The following is a 25,997-nucleotide window of genomic DNA, read 5'->3' on the forward strand; positions in this document are numbered from 1 at the left end:
CTTCCTGCCAGCAGCCCCTTCTCACCCTGGGCAAACTGATGGCTGAGGTTGCAGGATCTGCATGGAATAAGAGTCATGCAGGTCAGAGGGCTGCAATGAGGAGGAGGAAGAAGTGGACAAAATCACCCCCCCTTTCATTAGCACAACTTCCTTGGGGTCAGAAGGGAAGGGAAGATGTTGACAGATCACTGGATCTAACCCTTCTGCCCAACCTGTGCGTGTTTGCACCAGTAATTCCAGCCACATGGCGTGAAGCTTATTTCCAAATAAGAGGGCATAAGATTTCAGTTTTAGACTGATTTAGATGTGCATGAGATTGGTAAACTTACAAATAAAAGATGGCTGAGTTTACATTATTAACTATTTTCCCCACGAAATACTAAACACTCTGGAAGAAAAATCAGTACACCAGAGATCAATATATTCTGCTTGTCCAGGATTCAGTGGCTATGTGCTTATAACATAACTAATAATAGACTTTAAAATCTGGCTAAATTAATGAAGAAAGCTGACAGGAAGAGACTCCTTTGAAATGTGGTGTCGGAGGAGAGTGTTACGGATACCATGGACTGCCAAAAAAACAAATCAGTGGGTTATAGATCAAATCAAGCCTGAACTGACCCTAGAAGCTAAAATGACTAAACTGAGGCTATCGTAGTTTGGTCACATCATGAGACGACAAGAGTCACTGGAAAAGACAGTCATGCTAGGAAAAGTTGAGGGCAGCAGGAAAAGAGGAAGACCCAACAAGAGATGGATGGACTCAATAAAGGAAGCCACAACCCTCAATTTGCAAGACCTGAGCAGGGCTGTCAAAGATAGGACATTTTGGAGGACATTGATTCATAGGGTCGCCATGAGTCAGAATCGACTTGACGGCACTTAACACACACACACAAATTAGTTAGGGATTTATATCTGGGTAATTTTTCTGTCAGAGTTGCAAGGATTAATAAATGCAGCTGATCTGTTAATGCATTGATTACAGATTAGGAACATTATATTATAATTGGAGCTGGCCGTTGGATAAAGGTGAATGTGATCTGCCAATCAATGGTATCAACCCCTTGCAATGGAAGCATGGTGGTTAAACAGGAGATGGACATTTTTTCCAGAGATTAGAAGTCTCTTCAAATAGTTCCATCACTTCTCATGGTTTCTCATTCCACTTTCGCCTGGTAAACAGTTTTCACAGGAGTTTTCCATACTTTACAAAATCTGTTTGATGAGTGGGGAGAAAGTAAAAGTAGGTATACACCCAGCTTCTCTCAAGCCAAGATTAGCTGTTAGAAATACTGTTTGCTTTCAGGCATAGATGATGGTTCCAAACTTGAAATCCTTAGGTTATTTAGCTGAGAGAAGCTGCTATTATTTTTTATTGAAGGTGCTCCGAAGTTCAACTCTGCTGATAAATAATTGATTGAATAAGCAGTCAACCTTAATTTCTGACTACGTTTAATAATCTAGACTGGTTGTTTAATTCATCACATTGTAGATTAGAGAGCCCCGTGGCACAGAGTACTGCAGTTCAACCAGAACTCTGCTCACAACCAGAGTTCAATCCCGACGGAAGTCAGTTTCAGTAGCCAGCTCAAGGTTGACTCAGCCTTCCATCCTTCCGAGGTCAGTAAAGTGAGTACCCAGCTTGCTGGGGGTCAGGTGTCGATGACTGGAAAGGCAATGGCAAACCACCCCATAGTCTGCCTCATAAACGTCGGGATGTGACATCACCTCACAGGTTCAGTAATGACCCAGTGCTTGCACAGGGGACTACCTTTACCTTTTTACCCTGAGTTTCCTCCAAGATGACCATGCTAGAGTACATAGGGCTATTCCATTTATTCCTCATAACCATTTTTAGCAATTGACAGGTGAAGATGTAGGGTCACACAATTAACTTCACAACTAGCTCGCTTATCTGCTACACAGTGCTGGCTCTCTCTTGCATTAGATACTGTAGGATAGTCCCAAACAAATGCATTTGTGGGTGATGGGCACCCTAAATCCAATTGGCCACCTTCAAAATCAGAGCTACAGAGCCCCATCCTATGCAGATTTATTCAGAAGTAAGTCCCGCTAGGATCAACGGGTGCTTACTCCCAAGTAAATGTTCCTTGGATTGCATCCTTAGTGGTGCTTTCCTATTTCTGTTCAGTGCTGTACCATGCGTGGCAGCTATTGCATCAAAATGGCAATGGTAGCCTGAAATCCTTTCTAAAGTGTTGACTGGAATGATATGTAAAGACACCTTTAGAGGAGATTCAGCTTGATATAATTAGATGGTTCTTTTTTAATCAGACACTGATGTGATAACTTCTTGTCCCAAGGAGATTTTTTTTGTAAATGTCAAGATGTAATGCCCTTGAATGTAATGAACTTGATCCTTGTCTTATTGATATGGCTTTCTTCCACACAGACAAGCAGCGAATTGGTGCAGCCGGTAAGCAGATCTACTCTGTTTCATCTGCAAAGTCGTTATTTAGATTTGTAGCTATCGTCTCCAAATGTACGTTATTCCCCCCCCAACTGTCGCAAGTTGAGTTAGTTCCTTATTTTAGTCGTTTTTTGTTCTTAAACGTAACGCTGCCTCAATAAAATATCGAATGTTGTGTTTTCTCATCAAGACCATCTTTATCTTTTTTCATCTTGTTTTTTTTTCCCCTTTACTTTTCTGTCTGCCGAAAGCCCGATTCTTCAGAAAATCTTTCCTTGTATAACCTGGTCACAGAGAAAAACCCAGACAGTGGTTCAACAGAAGATATTAACAAACCCCAAACTGATCCAGGTTTGCTCCACTGTGGCCTAGGTGGTAGTGCAGCCAGTGAGAGCCAGGAAAGAGAAGCAGATGTCCCTATGCCATTTCCCGAGGCAGAACAAATTGCAACTGAATCTTTTGTTACGCTGGCTACTACTACTTGGTCTGCAGTTGGTGAGCAAGAGGATGGTGCCTCTTGGATGGCCTCCATAGATGAAAACCAAACTGCTTTTCTAGACACTTACTTGGACACAGGCCACGTTTTGGATTTGGTGGAGGTGAACCAGCCTTTAATGACTGAAGCTTTGGCCCAGTGTCCTGCATTGGGAACAGATAGCTTTTTGGATGGAGCCCTGTGTAGTACGGAAAAGGCAGAAGATGAGACAAGGAAAACAGAAGAATCTTTGTGGGCAAATGTGGAACCATATGAAAAGGTAGAAACCAGAGCTGTTAACCTCAAGGAACTAGACCGCGCAGAGGAGTTTGAAGAGAGAGATTGTCACAGTAAAGAAAACAGTGAAACGGAGCATCTTGAGGCCTTAGCAAAAGCAGACTCTAAAGCCCTAAAAAACACTGAGGTAGACATTTTAAGGGATTCAGAATGTAGTAATGGGCAACCAGAGATAACTACTGGCAGTCACCTTCAAGAATTCAACTTAAAACTTAATGGGAAAGCTACCGTTCAAGAGACAGTTGAAAATGATGCTAAGGGTGTAGCGGACACAAGTTTTGGGTATAAGATCAGTGATTATACAAATGTAGAATTCAGTAGGTTGGAACCTGAGAATGGTTTAGGCTCCTGGAATCAGGATGACCATGGAACACAAGGTGTGGATGACTTACCCTTTGCTGGGAATATGGCCACAAAGTGCACACAAGAAAGAGAAATGGGATATCTTACAGGATTAGCTGACCTAGATGTCAGAGACAAAACAACTGCAGAGGTTGAAGAACCTGTGCGTGGTGATGAGTTATGTGGGGCTGAAGAGCCTGGTAAAGAAATTGAAGACTGTAGCTACAACGTCCCTCAAAACAATGTTGTTAGTGAATATCAAGCGACCTTTATATCCTTGGAAAAGGATGTGATTCTGCACCCTGGGTCTGCTAACACAGCAAACCTCAGTAATTCTTGCCTAGGTAATGTGGAAGATAAGTTTGTAGACAGGGAAGCATTTTCCATGGCTGAAGAACTTATTAACGTTAGTGTCCTTGGATCGATGGAAACAGATCCCTGGCAGGCAAACTGGGATCCAACAGTCAATAGTGATCCCTTCAGGGTTTCTGGCCAGACAAATGGATGTGATAACTGGCCCTTCCCTCCGAAACAAGACTCTGTGGATGAAAACATGGAGAGTCCTTGGCCAGGTTTTAATGATACATGGTCTTCACAAGATTTGGGAGGTTTAGGTCACTGTTGGGGAATGATGGGTGTAAGATCAAGTCATCAAAATGAGGAGACACCTCTAAGGCCAGGATCATCTGGGGAACAGGCAAATATTAGCAGCAGTGGAGCACACAAGGATATAGGTAGGCCATTGGCTCTGTTCCAAAGGGGAACTTCCAGAAACGCTAGCACGGAGAGCTCAACTAGCCCCAAAGACAATGAGACCAACAGTTCAGATTTATCTGAAGATGAAATTGCTAACCGGAGATATGGATTGTTGTACCAAGAAATTGAGGCTGATAAAGAAGAGGTACCTACCCCGGTGTGTTAGCCTAGTCTAGAATTGAGAGTTCCGTAGGATTTATATCCTTGTGTGTTATTAACAATCCTCTTATATGTTCTCCCTACCTCCCTTTGCTAACTTAGTGATCATGCAGACATTCCAAATATGGTACAGTTCAACCATTGATTAGGTTGACTAAAAAGAGGTTGACTGTTACGCACATATTCAGATTTCTTTGTATCTCTTTTTTTGCATTTACTAATATGGTAGACGCATCACCAGTCTTTTCAAACTTGGAACATGTATCATCATTACCCTTTTCTCTTTTTTTTTTTAACTTTTTAAATAGCTTCATACTGTTTGTCAGAAATTTCATTTTTTATCTGTTGATTTTTTAAAAGCGTATCTTGTAATGTACAAGCAAGGTTTTTGTGAAATCTGATTTATGCTTAATGAAATTATTTTTCCTACTTTCTGATTTTGCTTAGGCATCCAGTGCTTTTAATGGATTCACACAGGTAAGAGAGAGCACCTTATTTGAAAGATACAATTTCTTGTCAGCACCTGAAATGGCCTTCAGAGTTCCCATGTTCTGGAGTTTTGAGAAATAAAAGGATGAATAATTTGCCCCATCAAGTCAGTAGCCCTGTACATATGACATAATGGTGTACATGCATTGCTAATAGAAAGGAGCAGGATTGTACCTGCTAACCCTGATCCTCCTCCACATTAACAGAGGAGTTTGGGGTAGGGTTGCCAACCTCCAGGTGGTGGCTGGAGATCTCCCACTATTACAACTGACCTCTAGGCAACAGAGGTCAGTTCCCCTGGAGAAAATGGCCGCTTGGGCAATTGTACTCTCTTCAAACCCCACCCTCCTCAGACGCCACCCCCTAAATCTCTGGGTATTTTCCAACTTTGAGCTGGCAACCCTAATTTGGGGTATGCTTACAGATCCATGTTTTCAGTTGGAGGCCTCAAGTTTCCTATGTGGCACATTAGACACCTGTAACTCACTTTTGATGAGCCATAATCTGAGCACAGGTATCCATGCGCTGATCATATCCATACTAGATCACTTCAGTTTGCTGGATGAGCGACTGCCTTTGAAAACTATCTGGAAACTTCAGGTGGTGCAAAACATGGGGACTAGATTGTCTGCAGTCATGAGTTAAAGAAGATATATCTCATCAGGCTTAAAAGACTTACACTCACTGGTGCTGTGTTTCTGGGCTCAGTTCAAAGTATTGATTGTTACCAATAAAGCCCTAAGCAGCATGAGGCCCAGACATTTGAAGACCTCAGATGTCTTTTTCTTCAGAGGTATGATGAATGAGGACCAAGACACAAGCTCTAGTAGACCATATTCTGACAAGCTTGCTCTTAACCCTGTATGCTTTATGTCTCTGTCCTTAGGATACATCCCTGTTCTCAATGCAATCAAATCAGAATGTGATGAATAACCTGGTAAGTTTTTGCTGCTGTGTTGCTTATTAAAATGGGCACAGCAGTAGGCTTTATTCTTCTGGATTCCTTGCATCGCCACCCTATGCAGTTACTCCAGCCTGAGCACACTGATTTCAATACTGGAGTCAATTTGCACAGGATTGCACTTGGTGGCTTCTTTGCTGGGAGGACTTTGGTTTCACTGGCTTGCGTTCTCCATAACCCCATTCTTCTACTGGAGCTTGGAAGATGGGAGTATGGGCTAATGAAAGAGGCCTCTATTGGTGGAAGGGAGAGGCTGTGCTTCGCATGCAGAAGGTCTCAGATTCAATCCCTGGCCTCTCCAGCGAAAAGGATCAGATGGTAGGTGATGTGAAATACCTCAGCATGAGACCCTGGAGAGCCGCTGCCAGTGTGAGTAGACAGTACTGACCTTGATGGACCAATGGTCTGATTGAGTATAAGGCAGCTTAATATGTAAAGAAATGCACACAATGGTGCAAAGATAAGTATTCTAGTTACTTCTAGTTAAATCAAGAGTTTCCGTCTAGACATTAGGAAGAATTTTCTAACAGTTAGAGCGGTTCATCAGTGGAACAGGCTTCCTCGGGAGGTGGTAAGCTCTCCTTCCCTGGAGGTTTTTAAGAGGAGGTTAGAGGGCCATCTGTCAGCAATGCTGATTCTATGACCTTAGGCAGATCATGAGAGGGCGGACACCTTGGCCATCTTCTGGGCATGAAGTATGGGTCACCGGGGATGTGTTGGGGAGGTAGTTGTGAATGTCCTGCATTGTGCAGGGGGTTGGACTAGATGACCCTGGTGGTCCCTTCCAACTCTATGATTCTATGATACTTGCCAGAATGCAGATAACTAAGTCTAGGACAAGGATGTTTGCGTCTTTTAACCAAAGGCTGTTAAGTGTTAATTGACAGGAGCGCTGGCTTTATTAATGCAAAGGGTGCCTTTATGAACTGTTGTAAAGATGAGTCTGCAGTTAAGGGTGGAAGTAGGACTGGGAAAGGTCTGTGTTCACTTCTCAGCTGGCTCTGTGCCACTACACCTCTATTGGGGCAAGCCTGTTTTGTATACCACACCAGTATAGGAGTTGCTTTGAAGCAGAAAGAGAGATGTGTGTGTGTGGGGGGGTCTATGTTCCTCCTTCTCGTGCTCCTGAGGACTGACCCAGGTGTGATGCTGGGGACCCGTTGCACCTCCTCTGACAAATATTTTAGTTACAGAAAGCAGCTAATGGGGTAGGGATGATTGAGGTTTGTGGGAGAAGTTTAACCCTTCCCCCTCTTCCCAGGCGCCATCTTCCTAAACAAAAATCCTCACCTCTTCCAGAAACAATTGTATTAAATTGTCTACAGAAGAAACATCTCAATATATTCCTCCACATGTTAACAATAGCAAGAGTAAATTTTGCTAGATGTGGGAAAGGAAAAAACTCACCAAATTTTATTAGTTGGTTTGATAAAGTGAAGAGACCTATGTTTTGATTAAATTGACTTATTATCAAAATGATAAAAACATAGAGGATTTGGAAGAAGTATGGAGGCCTACAATTTCCAGAATGGAAAATATACTTAAAAGTCTAGAATCAGATGGTGGAGATTCATAAAACAACTGCTTGCTCGGAAATAGTATATGTTTTACATGTTCTATATGTTTTGGTGGATGACTGGATTGTATTGTTTTGCTTTTTAATGCTATAATAAATGTTTAAAAAATCCTCACCTCTTGGCTCCTTTAAGACATGGGATGGCAGAAAAGTGCAATACAAATATCTGTCCTGTCTCTGCCAAGGCTTTTAAAGTAGCCTGTTTTGTTTTGTTTTTTTGCGGGGGGAGGACATTTCCAATTGGATCTCCAGCATCATGCATGGTTTGGTCCTCAGACAATTCTGAAGTGGAAGAGAGTCACATTTTACTCCTTTCTCTCCCCCCCCCCAACAAGTGTACTACTGATACACGGGAGGAGCATACACCTCCTCGAGGGAGAACTGTACATTCCCACTAACCTTTTGGAAAAGACCTTGAAGCTTGTGAACAAGATACACAAATCACTGACATGACCTCTTTCTCCCACTTTTCTTGGAACATCCACAGTGGCTTTTGTCGGTAATAAATGTCAAATTGTAGGGCTGTGATGATCCCCTTTCCACAGTTTGCAGTGTTCCTCAATGAATTTTGCTTGTCTACCTTTTTTTGTTTTGTTTAATGGACATGATAACTAAAGGCTGAGGCAGAAGAGGCTCCATCTTTAGAAGTCCAGGCTGAGGAAGTCCTCAGTGCCCCTGAGGTGGCTGTTTCTGCTCCTGAGCCAGAAGCTCAGCCTGTTGAGGCTGGTGAGCCACCCACTGAAGCTGTGGTGAGTGAATGGCACATCACGCGCCCCGGTACTCATCCATGCCGCCTCTCATCATTTGTGTCCTTCTCCCATTTCATCCATCTTGTCCATTTTCATCTCATTTTGGAGCGCTCAGGACTGATTAGTGGCAAAAGTCTAGGCCACCGAGAATACTCTCCTTATGGAGTTCTGGGCATGGAGACCAGAGGTCAGATTTCATCCTTACCATGAGTTGTTGTGGTATATTGTATCAAGTTGTTTCTATCTGAGGGTCATAAATAATTGTGTACATTAAAGATGGTGGCCCTGATACAGCTACATTTTTGTGCTGCAAGTTCCCAGATGATGTGTGGAATTGTATGAATAAGAACATAAGAAAAGCCATGCTGGATCGAACCAAGGCCCATCAAGTCCAGCAGTTTCCACAGCACCTAATATAATAGGCATGCTCCTCTGATCCTGGAGAGAATAGGTATGCATCGTGACTAGTATTCATTTTGACTGGTAGCCATGGATAGCCCTCTCCTCCATGAACATGTCCACTCCCCTCTTCAAGACTTGCAAGTTGGTAGCCATCACCACATCCGAGTACTAACCAGGGCTGACCCAGCTTAGCATCCAAGTTCTGAAAAGATCAGGCTGGTCTGGGCTATTAGGCTACTTGTATCTACAAACAAGCCACCAAAAAAGGCTGCCTGAAAGATGACAAGAAACACTGTTGTTTTTCTATTTTTAAAAAGAGTGTGCTTGATTGTGTGTGTAAAGTGCCATCAAGTTACAGCCAACTTACTGCAACCCCTTATGGGGTTTTCAAGGCAAGAGACTAACAGAGGTGATCTGCCAGTGCCTTCCTCTGCATAATTACCCTGGTATTCCTTGGTGGTCTCCCATCCAAGTACTAGCCTGGGCCAACCCTGCTTAGATTCCCAGATCTGATGAGATCAGGCTAGTCTGGGCTATCAGGCTACTTGTGTCTACCAACGAGCCACTGAAAGAGGCCGCCTGAAATAGAGTGTGTATGGGTACCTTAAGCTTACCCATTACGGCAGAAATTTCAGTGTTTCAAATCTAAAGGACTGACTTGCAAGGGATTCCTCAGCAGAGTTATACCTTTCTAAGTCTGTTGAAGTTAAGGATCTCAGAAGGGCCTTGTTCTGCTTAGGATGTCGCTGTCTGTCAGACTCATTGATGCTTGGTGGGTCACATTAGAAAACACTGGAACTGAAGACTTTGCATCAGCCTACAATAGCCAGCTTCGTGAAGTAGCACATGCCCAGGGGAGGGGTCATGGCTGAGTGGCAGAGCATCTGCTTGGCATGCAGAAGATCCCAGGTTCAGTCCCCAGCATCTCCTGTTAAAGGGATCAGGCAAGTAGGTGATGTGAAAGACCTCTGCCTGAGACCCTGGAGAGCCACTGCCTGTCTGAGTAGACAATACTTTTGATGGATCAAGGGTCTGATTCAGTATAAGGCAGCTTCATGTGTTGTGTCTATTTTTCTTGGTTATTTTAATGTTGTTGTTTAATGTGGCCTAGAAATTTCTGTAAGTTGCATTGGGTCCCTTAGGAGACGAGTAGCATAGAAACACATTATGAAAATAAGCAAATCAGGCTTAGAGACAGGAGCATAAACACCCCTGATGCTGTGTTTGGCATTAGAGATGGTGGTCAAAGGCCTCTGCACGCGATTGCTTGTGTGCCTTGGTGTTCCTTTGGCTGCCTTCCCCCCTGCAGCTTCTCATACTCCCAACAAAAAACCCACTCTTGAAGGCTGATGTGTAGTGGTTAGTGTCCGACTAGCATCTGGGAGACCCAGGTTCAAATTCCCACTTTGCCATGGAAGCTTGACAGGTGACCTTGGGCCAGCAGCCACATGCTCTCATCCTGACCTACCTCACAGGGTTTTTGTGACTAGGGTTGCCAGCTCTGGGTTGGGAAATACCTGGAGATTTGGGGGGCAGAGCCTGAGCAGAGTGGGGTTTGGAGAAGGGAGGGACTTCAATGCCACAGAGTCTAATTGCCAAAGCGGCCATTTTCTCCAGATGAACTGATCTCTATCGGCTGGAGATAAGTTGTAATAGCGAGAGATTTCCAGCCATCACCTGGAGGTTGGCAACCCTAGTTGCGAGGATAAAATGGAGGGGAATAGAATAATGTAAGTCACTTTGGGTTCCCTCTGGGGAGAAAGGTGGAGTATAAATGAAGTAAAAAAAAACCCCACACAAAGCAGCTTTAGATGCAGCATAAAGGGATGCATTAGGAAGGGAAAACTGGCAGCTCTCCCTCAGCCGTGGAAGTGCTTTCTGATTGTACGTGGGGCTCTTTGGATCCTGGCTAATATTGCGATGGCAATTTAATAGCATTGCAGTCAGATCAAGTTGCATTTCTACCGCTTCGATTTACTTGTTAATTATATATGTATTTTTAACCCAGTCAATTACAGATCTGATGCACATATTAAAAATTAAACAAATATATGCACCATTGGGGCCTGTGTGCCAAGCAATACATGTTAGATGTTCTCTGGCTGTAAACTTTCCACTGTTAAGGTTGTTAACAGTCTCAAGAGGCGGCCAGTAAAAATTGCTTGGGTCTGTCTGAACCAGCAGCCTCTGGTTTCTGGTCCTTTGCATTTTGTTACGTCCTTTGTTAACCTTGGGCTGCTGCTGTTTGTACGTTTCAAGGACATACCTGCTTTCTTCTCCCAGGAGAGCAAAGGTTTCGCCTAAGGTTGAAGTCCTTAAAGTGCTCCCGGTCTGTTTAATGCCAGTGGCGTTTTTTCTGGTAATGTGACTTTGATGATCTGAGTTGAAATTGAAAAATAGCTAATATCTGTTGACACTATTCAGACGTCTCTGGAAATTTTACATCAGAGACTGGTAGTTCATCCCATGGGGATAGTTCATGTCTAGATGCTACTGTGTGTTCTGACAACAGAGCTGGAGGAACATTGTAGTTCTTTGCTTCTGACTCCAGAAATCCAACAGCCTTTGAGCTTTGGCAAGGCTACAGACTTCCAGTGGAGTGAAAATTAATGTTCCTCTGTCATTGGGAATAAAAGCAAATGCTCTGACTTGGCCTTAGTATAGTGGAATAGCTCATTAGTTTGGGAAACCTACGAACACGGAACAGTTGGGGATCTGCTGGTCAGAACTTTGTAATTTTTCTAAAAAGCCAAATCTATGCATTTTCACTTAGTGTGGTATAGAACAAAACGTTCTCTTTGACATCAGGTTGACCTGAATAAGATTTCTCCCCCCTTCATCAGGCTGAAACTAGGCATTACCAGAGCTGGGCAGTAGTCACCAAACATGGAAGCCCTGCTTCTCCACCTCTGTTCCCCCCCCAAAAAAAATAACATTTAGCCCTATTAAATATGTGATGTGATGTTACCATGCTACAAGCTTCCTGAATACTACAATCAGTGGTCAAGAGCTGGTTGGGGGGGGGGGAACTCGTGGTTGGTGGTGTCCATGCGTTGTGGTGCTAATTACCACAGGGGGGAATGAGGTAGGGTTGCCAGGTCCCCCTTCGCCACTGGCAGGAGGTTTTAGGGGCGGAGCCTGAGGAGGATGGGGTTTGGGAAGGGGAGGGACTTTAACGCCATACTGTCCAATGGCCAAAGGGGCCATTTTCTCCAGGTGAACTGGAAATTAGCTGTAATCGCAGGAGATCTCCGGCTAGTATCTGGAGGTTGGCAACCCTAGAATGAGGAGAAGGGATGGGCTTGGCTCCAACAACATCTAGTTTAGATCTTAGAATGATGCTTTTTCTGGGATTTCGGAGAAATAAGGTCTCTGTTGGTTTGCTTAATATAAACCAGTATCGTTCAGATGTCTGCGTCCATGCACATTTTTACATGAAACTGACTCTGGTATTGTAAAGGTTTCCAGAGACGTATTTATGCAGTGAACAACCGGAAGAGTAAATAAGGATAGTCCAAGAAATCAGATGTGGCAACTCCAAAAGGGGATTAATAATGTGAAAATGGAGAGTTATATAACGCTATAATTTTTAATGGGATAAAGCCGTGAGGGGTTTTCGTAGCAACGCGGCCGACAGCAGTGGAGTTGGCCTGGCATCTGGACACGTTTCAGGCTTATGATGCAACGGCAGGCAAGTCTAGCAGATTACATTTTAAATGGTATATAAAGTTTCGGAGCCAACATCCCTTTATGAAAAAGGAAGCTTTGGGTTTCAGCCAACGGAATTCTTTTCTGGGAAGGAATTAGAAATTTGGGGAGATGGCCGTTCCGGTCCCAGTTCTGAAAGTCACTCCAGACTCAAAATTCAAGTCACGTACTTTCCATTTGTGAACAGATCATTTTTTTTACAGGGTATCATACAGCCATGCTATCAAAGTGTGGCAGACATTGGCTGTCTGGGTATATCTTGAAAGGCACCGTTCAGGCAAAGCTAAGCACACCGACGTCCCCTGGGTTTCAGCGGGAAAGTGAGACACGCGCTTCACTTCTGCCGTTGAAATTGGTCGCACCGCAGTGATAATTTGGCGGGAGCATGCCTCGGTAACGGTGGTTGCGAATCCTGGGCTGTAAGCAAGAGAACAAACCACAGGGCGACACAGTGTGAATGTCACAACAAACCGCAGCTTGCTTCAAAGCAGCAAGTCTTCACTTTCCATACCTTGCACAAACTGAAGGAGGGAGCCCGAATACAGAATTAGCGGCTTTTGGAAGGCATGCTGTCAAACGTTTTTGTTGCACAGTTTTTTCTGTTGAGCTGCATGCTGAACTGCTGATTAATTTTATTGAATGTTGGACGGGAGGCCAGAGAGGGTTGTCTTGTTTTCCTTGTGTTACAAATAGCTATGGACTGGGGCATTGTGGCTCCGACTGTCATATTGGTTTGAAATACCTTATACGCTGATTCATAATTGTTACGCCGCTTTGTGCCCCTCTTTTAGGGGGAAAGGTGGGGATAAAGCCATGTTAAATGTGTTGTCGACAACCAAATGTAGGCCGGTGAATCTGTTCGTTGTTAGGTCGAGAAGCGGTTTCAAACAATTCAAGTCCTTTAATAAAAGGTTGGAAAAGTAATTCAGACTTCTAGTTGTCAGCACCCACTTTTCAGAGTTGGAATCACAATTTTGGTGACTAGTCTTGAAGTCCACAATAAATATTCCAGATTTCTAGGCACCAGCAATGATTGCCAGTTTGTAACTAGGTACCTGATGTTTACCTGAGAGCCGGCGTGGTATCGTGGTTAAGAGCGATGGACTCTAATTGGGAGAACTGGGTTTGATTCCCCACTCCCACACATGAAGCCAGCTGGGTGACCTTGGGCTAGTCACAGTTCTCTCCGAACTCTCTCAGCCTCACCTACCTCACATGGTGTCTGTTGTGGGGAGGGGAAGGGAAGGTGATTTGAGATTTCTTAAAGGTAGATAAAAAACAACAACAGGGTATAAAAACCAACTCTTCTTCTTCTTCATTTTGAAATCAGGAGTTGTCCCATCTGTTATAAAAATAGTAGACATTTTCTGCCTCAGTGACGAACTCAACAACAAACTTGTCAAGCCTGCAGGGGCAAGGGGAAAAAAGATTTATAGGAACCAGCCAGCCGGCTGGGCACTAAAACAATAAAATAATAGTCTAAACAAAGGCAAAGGGCTAAAATAAAAGTAGAGTAAATGCTCAGCAGAGCGGAGCTCAGTCGCAATGCTGCTCTCAGTTCAACCGGAACCCGAACTAACCAGTAGACATTTTAGTATGCTTTGCAATGGCATTCACTGCTGCTACCACCATCATCTTCATGGAACAAATCATCCTTTTTTCCCCCCTTTCTTGTTCTTTTTGCCTTTGGTCTGATGGCATTTGAACCTGCCTCCATTGTATCACAGCTCTCAACAACACCTGCTTTGTTATCTCCGCTGTAGAGTCTCTTCCCTTCCCCGCATTTTCATGCTGCACTAAGTATGCTGATCTTGCTCTTGTGAAAAGCCTTACATCAGTGCTATAATCTTATTTCTGATTTTATGAAGGATGCTGTAGAGGCAGGGGTGCAGGAGACAACGGAATATGCAGAGAAAGAGTGTGAGGTATGTATGAACGGCGCACTGGGAGCATCAGAGAGGATGCTTAGGGAGCATGGTTATACTGTGGTTTCATCTATAGCCAAAGGTAAGGAGTTGTACCCTACTTCTGGACTCAAAACCAAATTTGGGTAGCCTTCCTTCATCCCAAGCAGCTTTCTTCCAGTGGAAGGCTCCTTGGAATGAAGGAATGCTCCAGTGTTTTATTTTCTCCACAGCAGCCGGGAAGCCTATGTGGGGGCGCCGCGGCTGTGCCCCTCCTGGCCGCCGCACATCCACCCCGCCCCCTTCAGGAATAGGCTGCCCGAATAGATCCTTTCTCTGTCTAGCCTAGACATTTGTTTCTGCATTTCGCAACTGATAGAATTAAAACTAGAATAACCAATTGGTTGCATGGGCATGGCAGGTGACTGCTTAAGTTGGTGGTGAACCCCCCCCCCCAATTGGCTGCATTGTGGCTCAAAAACAAAACAAATGAGATGTTGAAATCTGAAGTCCATCTGTCTGTCTGATGTCCTTGCTAGGCAGGGGCCTAGGACCCAACCGAAGAAGGAAATGGTGGTTAATTATGGTCAAGCTGATTGTGACTGATATACTCTGTGGACTTGGTAGTGCAAGGGCCTTTGCTGTGTGCTATTAATTGTTCACTTATGGCCAGCGGATCATAGGCAAGATCTAGGTAACAAGATTATTCCAAGCAGCATGACCAACAGGCTTTCAACCGTTGTAGGACATAGAGATATTCCACACTTAAATGTTGGCATCTCTCTCTGGGCTTTTGTATGTAATTCGCTAGCCGGAAACTGCCGTCTAGAGCAGGGCTTCTTAAACTTTTTCCACTCGTGACCCCTTTTCGCCCGAGAAATTTTTACGCGACCCCAGGTATATAGGTATATAAAATAGGTATACAAATCAAACATTTACTGATAATAAATCATAAAGAAACCTTTTACAGTTGCCAAATTTTTCTCAACCCCCACATTCAGTTACACGACCCTGTATGGCAGGAGTGGGGAACGTCAGGCCCGGGGGCCGTATAAGGCCCACTAAATCATTTGGTCTGGCCCTTTGTGGATCCTGGCAGATCTCTAGCTCAGAAGGATCTAAAACTGGCGATTCACCCCGTCCCATGGACAGGAATAGCCTCTAGTCAAGGTGGATGTGAGTTTGTTTTGCCGAGAAAAGGAACCTTCTTTCCCCCTTGCAGAAGAGTCATTAGCTATGGAGCTGCTAGGACTGCCCAAGAAACTGTTTTAACCCTTTCCCACCCAGGGCGTGGAGAAACGTATTCCCTCTGTACTACAAGAGGGCTGGGGATGGAAGTGGCAACAATGGAGGGGTTATAGGGGACAGGGCCAGAATGTGCGGCCCGCGAATGATGTTTTAAATATCCAAATGGCCCTTGGCAGACAAAAGGTTCTCCACCCCTGCCGTATGGGGTTGCGATCCACAGTTTAAGAAGCTTTGGTCTAGAGATCCAAGTGGTCCTTGAGAATATAGAAGGTGAGCCAGATGAAAACAGCATATAGGAATTGTTTGCAATATATAATCAGACAGCTGAGAGGCACTGAGCTTTATGACAAATATCAAAACATTCTTAGCTCCGACTCTACATGTCTGCCCGAGGAGGCTGAGAACATGTCAGAATTAAAACCATTCAATAAAAATGAACCATCATTTGAGGATAAATTCCACACATTTTGAAGCCATGGGAGGGGGGAACCTAGAAATTATGGGGAAAACTAAAATATAAACAATCCTTACTTTCCTATCAAAATTTATTTTGCTGGTTGAACAAAATAAAACACATCATTTATAACGTAGTCAGCGTGTAAAATTGTACCATTTAGCATATTTACAAAATTTAAAAATGCAATTATCTTTTTTATTTAAAAAAAATTGCAAGTATAACCAGTTCTTGAGAATGAGTTGCAAACTGCTGCCCCCTTATGCTATCATAGTACATGTATGTTTATTTTTTGCCATCTGAGAGACAGGAAAATAATAAAAGCTGAAGGTAGAAAATACATTACTTGGTAAACATATGAAAGTGTACTATTTGGTCAGAAACTCACCTGCCAGCAGGTCTGGATATTAAGCTAAATGATATAACATCTAAAACACTGAACTATTTAATAATGTATTATCATCAAATACATTACAGAATATTAGTTGTTGCCAAAATTTACATTTAAACAAAAAAATCTTGAAAATATTGTATATATCTACAGTATAAGAGTTATTTTTTCTAGTGCTCTGAAAAATAGAGGTTTTCAGACCTTTTCATGGTATATATTTGATATTAATGAAATGTTTTTCATGCTGGACATTTGATATTAATGAAAGACAAGGTTTTTCCTTGGCATTTTTTTTTTAGCGCTCCCTAACATTTCCCAGTTTTTTGCATTGGAAAAATGAGGAAAGTCCTCATTTTGAGCATGAAAAACCTTGCATCAAGAAGCAATGTACTTATTGTAAAAGAGAAAATATTTCATAGGAGTTTACTTTCAGTGTTCCCCTGAATTTTCAAATTTTCTCTCAGAACAATTGAAAAAGAGCCTTGGGAGAAAAGGGGGACAATACATTTTTTCCAGCCTTTGGAGAATTGGGTGGGGGGCTGGGATACAGGTGACATCAAATGAATAAATAGCCCTTTTATTTCATTATTGTTTTGAGGGCATTAGAGTACTGAAAAACCCAATAGACCTGTGCTTTCCTGTGTTGTCCATAGCACTAGTCACTGATTCCTGTACATTTCATTGTCACGTAAGATGCATGTGTAACGATTGTCAGTTCTGATGCTGGTCTAGATGACGCCATTTCACACATGATGCTAACAACCTCTTGCTTTCCCTTACCATCTGATTACTCACAGCTGCATGAACTGACTCTGTTGACCAGTGTTGCTTAGAGGAGACAATATACACCACATCTGTTTTGATCTCTAATGGCTCATTCTCATGGGCCAGACGTCACTCAACCCTACATTCATCAAATGAATCAGTCTGAAAGTCCATCTGTTTGTTAGACACCAGTAGACATTCAGCATTTTTGTTCACTCAACAAAGCTCTGGTAAAACTCTTAAACCAATCAGTGTATCTATCTAGCAACATGTGGCCCACTTGGCCAGTTCCATTAGCATTAATCTGGCTCTTCCTTGCAGTGATCACTTTTTCTGTAGGTGAGCAGTGGCTCTGCTTTGCACATTTCTGATCAGCCTACCTTGAGACCTGGTCTACATATGCATCAGGACAAGGTGGCAGAATGGACTCCACCATTGCAGGCTGCAGGTGTGAAATCACATATTTGAATACTCTCCTCTGTTAAAGAATAAACTCATTGCAAATAGAAAACCAGAATGATGGGCAAAGAAGTGGGATAAATCTTTTTCCCCACTGTATAGCTTTCTATTTGCCTAGATTGTCCTTCAGTAGAGGAATATTCAGGAGCCCTGTGGCGCAGACTGTTAAGCTGCAGTACTGCAGTCCAAGCTCTGCTCACAACCTGTGTTTGATCCCGACGGAAGTCGGTTTTAGGTAGCCGCCTCAAGGTTGACTCAGCCTTCCATCCTTCCGAGGTCGGTGAAATGAGTACCCAGCTTGCTGGGGGTAAAGGGAAGATGACTGGGAAGGCACTGGCAAACCACCCTACAAACAAAGTCTGCCTTGGAAAAGTTGGGATGTGACGTCACCCCATGGGTCAGGAATGATTCGGTGCTTGCGCAGGGGACCTTGACCTTTTTTATTTTTTAGAGGAATATTCAGAAACTAGAATACACTCACATGCAGAGTGAATTGGCACACTCCATTCTGCCATGTCATTCCCGGTAGACCAGGCCTGAGAGGGTTTGTACATAAGTGCAGGTTCAGTTCTTGATAAATGAGCTAGAGGGGTACCAAAAATAAAAGCAAATGGCAGTCTCAGTACCCCAATATTGTTGAGCCTGTGGGCACTTTTGGAATTTTGAGAAAGAGTAGGGAGTGTCATCAGAAAATGGCTGCCATAGAAGGCGCGACAATATAAAGATGGCTGCTGTGATTGGGGGGGGGGAAATCAGAAAATATTGGAAGGCTCCAGGCCAAGTATTCTCCTATGATGGAGGCAGCGATTTTGTAATGTCTCCTGGAGACTCCAGTAAAATAGAAAAAAGCCAGGTATTACTCTTTGCTTTGAGAAAGAGGCACTTTGTGGTAGAAGCAAATGGGTACCATAGTTCCCATGGTTGCCACATTGGAGGTTGCTGGAGCAGACAGTTGCTGCAGCCCTTTCCCAGCAAGCTTGCTGTGGCAAGGTAAAAACTGATTGTTCTTCCAGTAAGCCATTTTCACTCATAATGGACTGAGTCAGGAGATACTTTCCCACAGTTTCTTCCCATGGACCCGCAAAATCTTCTGGAACCCTCAAGCCCACATTGAAAGGGTCAGCCACCAGCCCATCCCACCCCAGTCCTTCTCTTTCCCTAACCAAGGTCCTTAAAGGTAAAGGTAGTCCCCTGTGTTAGCACTGGGTCATTCCTGACTCATGAAGTGACGTCACATCCCGACGTTTACTAGGCAGACTAAGTCTACAGGATGGTTTGCCATTGCCTTTCCCAGTTGTTTACACTTTACCCCCAGCGAGCTGGGTAGTCATTTCACCAACCTCAAAAGGATGGAAGGCTGAGTCAACGTCGAACCAGACACCTGAAACCGACTTCTGCCGAGATCGAACTCAGGTTCTGAGCAGAGCTTTTGACTGCAGTAATGCAACTTACCACTCTGTGCCATGGGGCTCATCTAACCAAAGTCCTTACACCATCCTGTAAATCAGGATAGTGGCATTAGAAGGACTACGGGGCAATGGTGAGCCTTGCTTTCCTCAGACTGGAGACACAGAAATGCAGTAGCATCTGTCCTAGGAGCTGCGAATACCTACGTTCCTCTGAAAAGGTGCTTCTGTTGTGCGCTTTGGTCCTATCCCAAAGGATCCATAAGAAGAATGTTGTGGTTCTTGTGTTAGTTACAGATGGATTCTGTCGTGGAAAGCCCGGCTGTACCCGAGAGTGTCAGTATGGCTCCCATAATTGAAGGCAGTGAAGTTGCTGTTGTCACTGAAACAGAAGAAGAAGTTGGTGGCCGTGACAAACCGGACACTGAAGGAAAAGAAGCAGAGGTGTCTCAGGTAAAGCCAAGAGAGTTCTTCTGGGCTTTTGTTTTGTTTTGCAGGAGCTGGTATGTTCCCAGTCATGCGGTCCACTATACTAAACCTATATTGGTTTTATACCATGAACGCCTTTGCTTTCCCCAAGGAGTTCTGAGGATTTTAAAATATTGTCGAAGGCTTTCACGGTCAGAGTTCATTGGTTCTTGTAGGTTATCCGGGCTGTGTGACCGTGGTCTTGGTATTTTCTTTCCTGACGTTTCACCAGCAGCTGTGGCAGGCATCTTCAGAGGAGTAACACTGAAGGACAGTGCCTCTCAGTGTCAAGGGTGTAGGAAGAGTAATATATACCGTATATACTCGTGTATAAGCCGACCCGCATATAAGCCGAGGTGCCTAATTTCACCCCAAAAATGAGGAAAACTTAGGCACCCGCGTATAAGCCGAGGGCCGGCTTATACAACGCCCCTGCCCCAGGTCGCCCTCCCGCCCGGCCTCCCAGGCCCTCCAGACCCACCCCGACCCCAGAGCCACCCCCTCCCGGGCCCTCCAGACCCACCCCCACCCCAGCGCCATCCTAGGGGGGAGGGGGAAGAGCTCCTGAACCCCCTACTTACCGGGAGAGGCGGCAGGACGAGGCCCGCTGATCAGCTGGAGGTGGCGGTGGCACCCTCCCTGAGCGCGGGCCGGCGGCGGGGGCAGCAGCGGGGACCTGCCTGCACGCAGGAAGGTCCCGCTGGCCGCTCCCAGGCCACAGGGAAGGTGCGCAGGCCGGCGGCGGTAAGTTCCCCCTCCCCTACCGTATTGACCCGCGTATAAGCCGAGTTGGGTTTCTTCAGCCCTTTTTTTGGGCTGAAAAACTCGGCTTATACGTGAGTATATATGGTAGTCAGAAAGGGGTTGGGTTTGAGCTGAATCATTGTCCTGCAAAAAGTATCAAAGGTAATGTGCTAATCATTGTCCTGTAAGTATCAAGATAATGAGGGTGTGGTATGTTAATATGGAATCATTGTAACCTGAAGTGATCTGTTAATGTGTGAAATCCAAAGCTAATCTGCATGGCTATTGTGGACTGTAGTCTTTGTTAGTCTGGAGGTTTTCAGGACAGGAAGCCAAGCCTTATTCATTCTTAAATTCTGAGGATTTTCATTGGATGATGGGACGGATGGGTAGAGGTCTTGCCCTTTTCTGTCAGCCACCAATGCCCCATTTTGCCTGATAGGTGCATGTGTAACAACCAGTCAGTACCCATGGGTGGCTGAGGAAGCCTGGGAGGAGGGGGATTGAAAGAGGGAAATGGGCTACACCGACAGCTCAGTTCAGAAACTTCTGTGAGAGAGACTGGAGGGTTCCTTTCTCATAGTGTGCCTAGTGTGTAAGCTTCTCAGGCCTAACTGCACAGTATGTTTTCCTCATAGCTCCTCGAGTCCACCATGAGGATTGTTAATTGAACATGGATTGTGAATTCCTCAGTGGGAACTTAATTCCCAGGTGCATGCGGGCTCAATTTGAATTGGGGCCATTGCATGTGCACAGAGGGGGTCTTAAGAGAGCCAGCGTGGTGTAGTAGTTAGGAGCGGTGGACTCTAATGTGGAGAACTGGGTTTGATTCTCCACTCCTCCACGTGAGCGGTGGACTCTAATCTGGTGAACCAGGTTGGTTTCCCATTCCTACATATGAAGCCTGCTGGGTGACCTTGGGCTAGTCACAGTTCTCTCCGAACTCTCTCAGCTCCACCTGCCTCACAAGGTGTCTGTTGTGGGGAGAGGAAGGGAAGGCAATTGTAAGCTGCTTTGAGACTCCTTCAAGGTAGAGAAAAGCGGGGTTTAAAAACCAACTCTTCTTCCTTTGTGGGTTTTTTTTTTTCCTCCCCCAAGGAAAATCTCAGCAACATTCCTTCAGTGGTAATAGAGCCGGCATCCAACAACGAAGAAGATCATGATGTTGTAGTGAACGAATCAAAAGATGCTATGGAAGATGTCAGTGCTCCGGGCATGGAAGGCCTGGCTGGCGAACCTTCAGAGGCTGCAAGTGAGCCTACAGCCATCAAGGGCGTCCCGTCAGCACCTTCTGAGGAACAGGCTGTAGCAACAGAAGACTGCATGCCACCGGGCTTCCTCTTCAAGGTTTCCTTCAGTCTTTGCCAGTTGCATTTCACCTCAGCATTGGGTTACTGAATGTAGATGAAGAAACATAAAGGACTTTCCAACCTGTTTTTCCTCCATGTTTCTTCAACATAGAGAATTCAGATAGATCATGATGGGTAGCCGTGTTAGTCCGTCACTAGCAATAGTAAAGAGCAAGAGTCCAGTAGCACCTTAAAGACTAACAAAATTTCTGGCGGGGTATGAGCTTTCGTGAGCCACAGCTCACTTCTTCAGATACAGCTAGAATGTGAGTCCATCTATCCAACTTCTCTACTTCTCTACTTAAGGATAGATGGACTCACATTCTAGCTGTATCTGAAGAAGTGAGCTGTGGCTCACGAAAGCTCATATCCTGCCAGAAATTTTGTTCGTCTTTAAGGTGCTACTGGCACCAAAACTAGACCAGACATGTTTCGGACAGAATAGGCTTTCCTCAGTGGTCATAAATACAGAAAGTTATCCAGAAATAAACCTCATGAGATATGTTTACCTGATACAGAATTAACAACGCTTCCAGTTGTGTGTACATCAACCTGTGATTAATATATATAATATAATCTGTGATTGATATGTATAAATGTTATTTGCCGCTAGTATGCCAGATAAAACAGATAAAGCAGAAACTGACCATACAGAGTAGATGTTTACAACCAGGGCCAACAAAATTAGGAATCACCCAATTTTACATTTCCACAGATTAAGGAAGTACATTAAGGCAACGTAGCTTCATTGCTGCTGCACAATATTTTGCAACCTGGGTGGTGATTGGTGAGCTGTCTGCCAGAAGAAACCTTTTGGTCCATTCATCCTCATCACCAGAGCCCATTTCCTTAATCAAAGGGTCAATAATATTGACTTATAGAGGGGACATCTAAAAAGTACATGGCTATACGTTTGACTGGTCTCTTTGGGCTCCTTGATTTTGCAAGCATGAGAAACTTTTTTAAAGCACATTTTTGTCCTTTTTGTGAAGCTGTGCCCGCGTGTGCGCGCACTGCCTGCAAAAAACCACAGCAGCAAGAGCAGTAGTTGAATACTTGGCGTACAGTCCGCCTTTCTCACTGAGACGTTAAAGCAGCTTAAAAAACAGAGAAAATAATTCAGTCCAACAGTATAAACCAGGGCAACGGTAATGCACTAATATTAGAATTACAGAATTAGAAAACCACGCGAACAAATAACTGTCTTCGGGGACAGCGAGGGCATTCGAAAGAAAAGAGACTTCTGAGCAGCGCACTACCCTTGAGTGTCAACTTGGGTGAAATACACATGCTGTGAGAAAACCTGCCATCGTCCCAATGACACCTGCTTGTTTTCTGCTATGCAGGTTGAAGCGCTACATGATTTTGAGGCAGCTAATAATGATGAGCTGAACTTGACGAGTGGAGATGTCATATTAGTAGTCCCATCAACAGCAGCTGATCAGGTAACAGCAACCAACCAAACAAAAAAAAACCATGCCCCAAGTCACATTAGAATATGATTTAAAATAATACTAATAAACCCACTTTGTTTTGCTTTAGTCATACCTGTGTTGCTAAATGCCAGATGCTTTGGCCACGTTCTCATGTTTCCACCCATTACACTGTCCTTGCACGTGGCAAAATATTACTTTGGACTGGCAGTGCCAGAGGAATGCAAAGGGGTAGCCATGATACTCTGTCGTAGCAAAAGAGCGGAAATCTGAAATAAAAACTAATTTCCTGCAGTGAATTGAGTAATGCTGTTTAAATGACTAATGGCAGTGCCATAAAACGTTTATTGTACTTTGGTTCGGAATTCTGTAAAGGGGGGAAAGTGTAAATGGAATGGAAAAGATGAGTCCTGAACTTAAAATATCACTTATCTCTGCACAGGCTGTAACTCTCCCCCCCACACACACACACTTCCCAGTGACATGGACCCCTGGCCATGGAGCAAGGGTCACTAGGGGTGTAAGGGGAAGGTAGTTGTGAATTTCCTGCATTGTGCAGGGGGGTGGACTAGATGACCCTGGTGGTCCCTTCCAACTCTATGATTCTTGATGGAATTTTTAAAAAGCATTATTTTGTTAAAAATATTTGTGTCCTACCTTTCCAGTATTTGAGGTGGTTTAACATTCATCCCTTTAAAAACTCTCCACCATAAAAACAATCCCACAGAACAAAAGCAACATAAAAAGCTGCCAGCATTAGAGAAACTATGACGATTGTATTTTGTTTCAGCCCCCAAAAAACTGTTCTCAAAGGAAGCAGTGACAAAGAAACATCAATTTAAAAGGCTGCTTGTGGGGGGGGGGATCTCAGTGAGTTCTTGGTCCAGGCACAATGGTGTTATGTCTGGCTGCTGCTGCTCCTACCCCTAGCTGGGAAGGGGACTGTCAGCGGGAGCTAGGCATAGTAGAAGGCTCCCTAGCATCTGTCTCCCCTCCCCTTGGTGGCTTCATCCATGAAGGTGGGAGGAAGAGGTGGAGCTGGACCATAAGAACATAAGAAAGGCCATCCTTGATCAGGCCAACGTCCATCAAGCCCAGCAGTCTTTTCACACAGTGGCCAACCACTGAATGAAAATTTTATTGTATATTACCATTGGCTATCACAATTTGCTAAAACAAATAAATAAAATACAAATACAATAGATTAGCAAGTAAAATATTAGTGGGATATACTAAAACATTTCAATTTAAAAGAAAAGTAGCTGCTTATTCTGATACGTTAGACCTTATTTTCTTTGCAGCAAGAGCAAACAAAGAGACTCTATCTGTATGATGCATATGCATCAATATCAACAGTGGCCAACCAGGTGCCTCTAGGAAGCCCACAAACAAGACGACTGCAGCAGCATCCTGCCTGTGTTCCAAAGCACCTAATATAACGGGCATGCTCCTCTGATACTAGAGAGAATAGGTATGCATCATGACTAGTATCCATTTTGACTAATAGCCATAATTAGCCCTCTCCTCCATGAACTTGTCCGTTCCAAGTTGGCAGCCATCACCACATCCTGGGGCAGGGAGTTCCACAATTTAACTATGCATTGTGTGAAGAAATACTTTCTTTTATCTGTTTGGAATCTCTTACCCGCCAGCTGATCCCAGCACAATGATGCCTCCTTCTTCCTCCAGCTTTGCCAACCCTCAGCGAAAAAGTTCTTACAGTATTAGCATCTAATGTCTGACGGTTGCCCTTTTCTCCTTCTCCTTTTGCAGGAGGCTGGCTGGTTAACGGGCATTAAGGAATCGGAATGGCTTCAGTACAGAGATGCAACTGCTTGTAAGGGACTCTTCCCCAAGAATTTCACCCGTTGCTTGGACTAGTTCTCAGCTCAGGCGTGAAGAGCGACCGTAAGAAGCTCGGCCCCTGCATTTCCAACCTTTCCAATGCGCAGGCGCCCAACTTTATAGTTGAGCCGTCCCGGTTTACAGACTGGTGCCAGACCCCAAAAAACGAAACAAAAAAATAAATAAAACCTGGACGACGCATATCAAATGAGCATGACAGCAAGACGTTAAAAAGCTAGCATATTCTGAAGCAACGCGTGGGGGAAAAATTGTCCTTCTTTGTTCAAATATACGTGGCAACAGGTTTGTTTGTATTTTTCGTCTGAGCTATGGTGATCCTGTAATTTGATCCTTTCCCCATGCAAATCTGAGTAGCCTCCTCAATACCGGAACCTTAACTTCTCTGCACTAAGTGTAATTGTATTGTTGCTGCACTGCAGAAGATTTTTACTAGTAATCTTGTAGTAATGAGGTCCATCTATTCTGATTTTCAATGTTTGGGGGAAAGAAATCTGCCGCAAAGTTTTCCAGTGTTCTTTTCAAACTTACATAAATATATATAACGCTATATATACCTATACGTATATACACACACATGCACGCAGATGTATTGTATGTGTATATAGAGCAGTGCATAAAGATCATCGGTAGCCTACCAGCAACGTATCTGACAAATGACATGGGCTTCAAGAGTGGTAGCAAACCAGGAAAGGAGCTGGAAGACCCAAAAGTCTGGGTCTGGCTACAGCTGTGGCTCAGTTTGTAGAGCATCTGTTTGGCTTGCAGAAGGTCCCAGGTTCAATCCCCAGCATTTCCAGTTAAAGGGACTAGGCAAGTAGGTGATGTGCAAGACCTCTGCCTGAGACCCTGGAGAGCCGCTGCCAGTCTGAGTAGACAATACTGACTTTGATGGACCAAGGGTCTGATTCATGTATTAATGTGTACAACGTACAAGCAGGCCTAGACTCTTGACTACTTAGCAGACAAGAGGGGAAAGCCCAGCTAGGGATACGAAGACTCGGGACGTGCTCTGGACTGGAGGAAGAGCTGCCCAGCCATAGGCCAACACCGATGCAGATGCATTGACACATATCGTCCCCCTTCATTGTAGTTCCTTGACGTAGTATTGCTCATGCAGGCATTTTGTTCTTATTGTCTGGCATTCAGTGTAGAATTCCTTTCC

The 25,997-nt window shown here is 44.2% G+C and overlaps 1 protein-coding gene across 1 annotated transcript in view; it reads left to right on the forward strand.

Annotated features, from left to right (window-relative positions):
* The window catches only part of AMPH (amphiphysin), a 120,836-nt gene extending 95,986 nt beyond the window's left edge, over positions 1-24,850 (forward strand). The window contains exons 14-23 of the mRNA XM_056857252.1: positions 2,417-2,440; positions 2,686-3,189; positions 4,911-4,940; positions 5,839-5,889; positions 8,107-8,238; positions 14,217-14,273; positions 19,267-19,428; positions 21,286-21,534; positions 22,883-22,981; positions 24,743-24,850. Coding sequence (XP_056713230.1) covers positions 2,417-2,440; positions 2,686-3,189; positions 4,911-4,940; positions 5,839-5,889; positions 8,107-8,238; positions 14,217-14,273; positions 19,267-19,428; positions 21,286-21,534; positions 22,883-22,981; positions 24,743-24,850 — 1,416 coding nt within the window. The remainder of the gene's footprint in view (positions 1-2,416; positions 2,441-2,685; positions 3,190-4,910; positions 4,941-5,838; positions 5,890-8,106; positions 8,239-14,216; positions 14,274-19,266; positions 19,429-21,285; positions 21,535-22,882; positions 22,982-24,742) is intronic.
* The last annotated feature ends 1,147 nt before the right edge of the window (positions 24,851-25,997 follow it).

This window comes from Euleptes europaea, chromosome 11 (genome assembly GCF_029931775.1).
Source record: "Euleptes europaea isolate rEulEur1 chromosome 11, rEulEur1.hap1, whole genome shotgun sequence".
Classification (NCBI taxonomy): Eukaryota; Metazoa; Chordata; class Lepidosauria; order Squamata; family Sphaerodactylidae; genus Euleptes; species Euleptes europaea.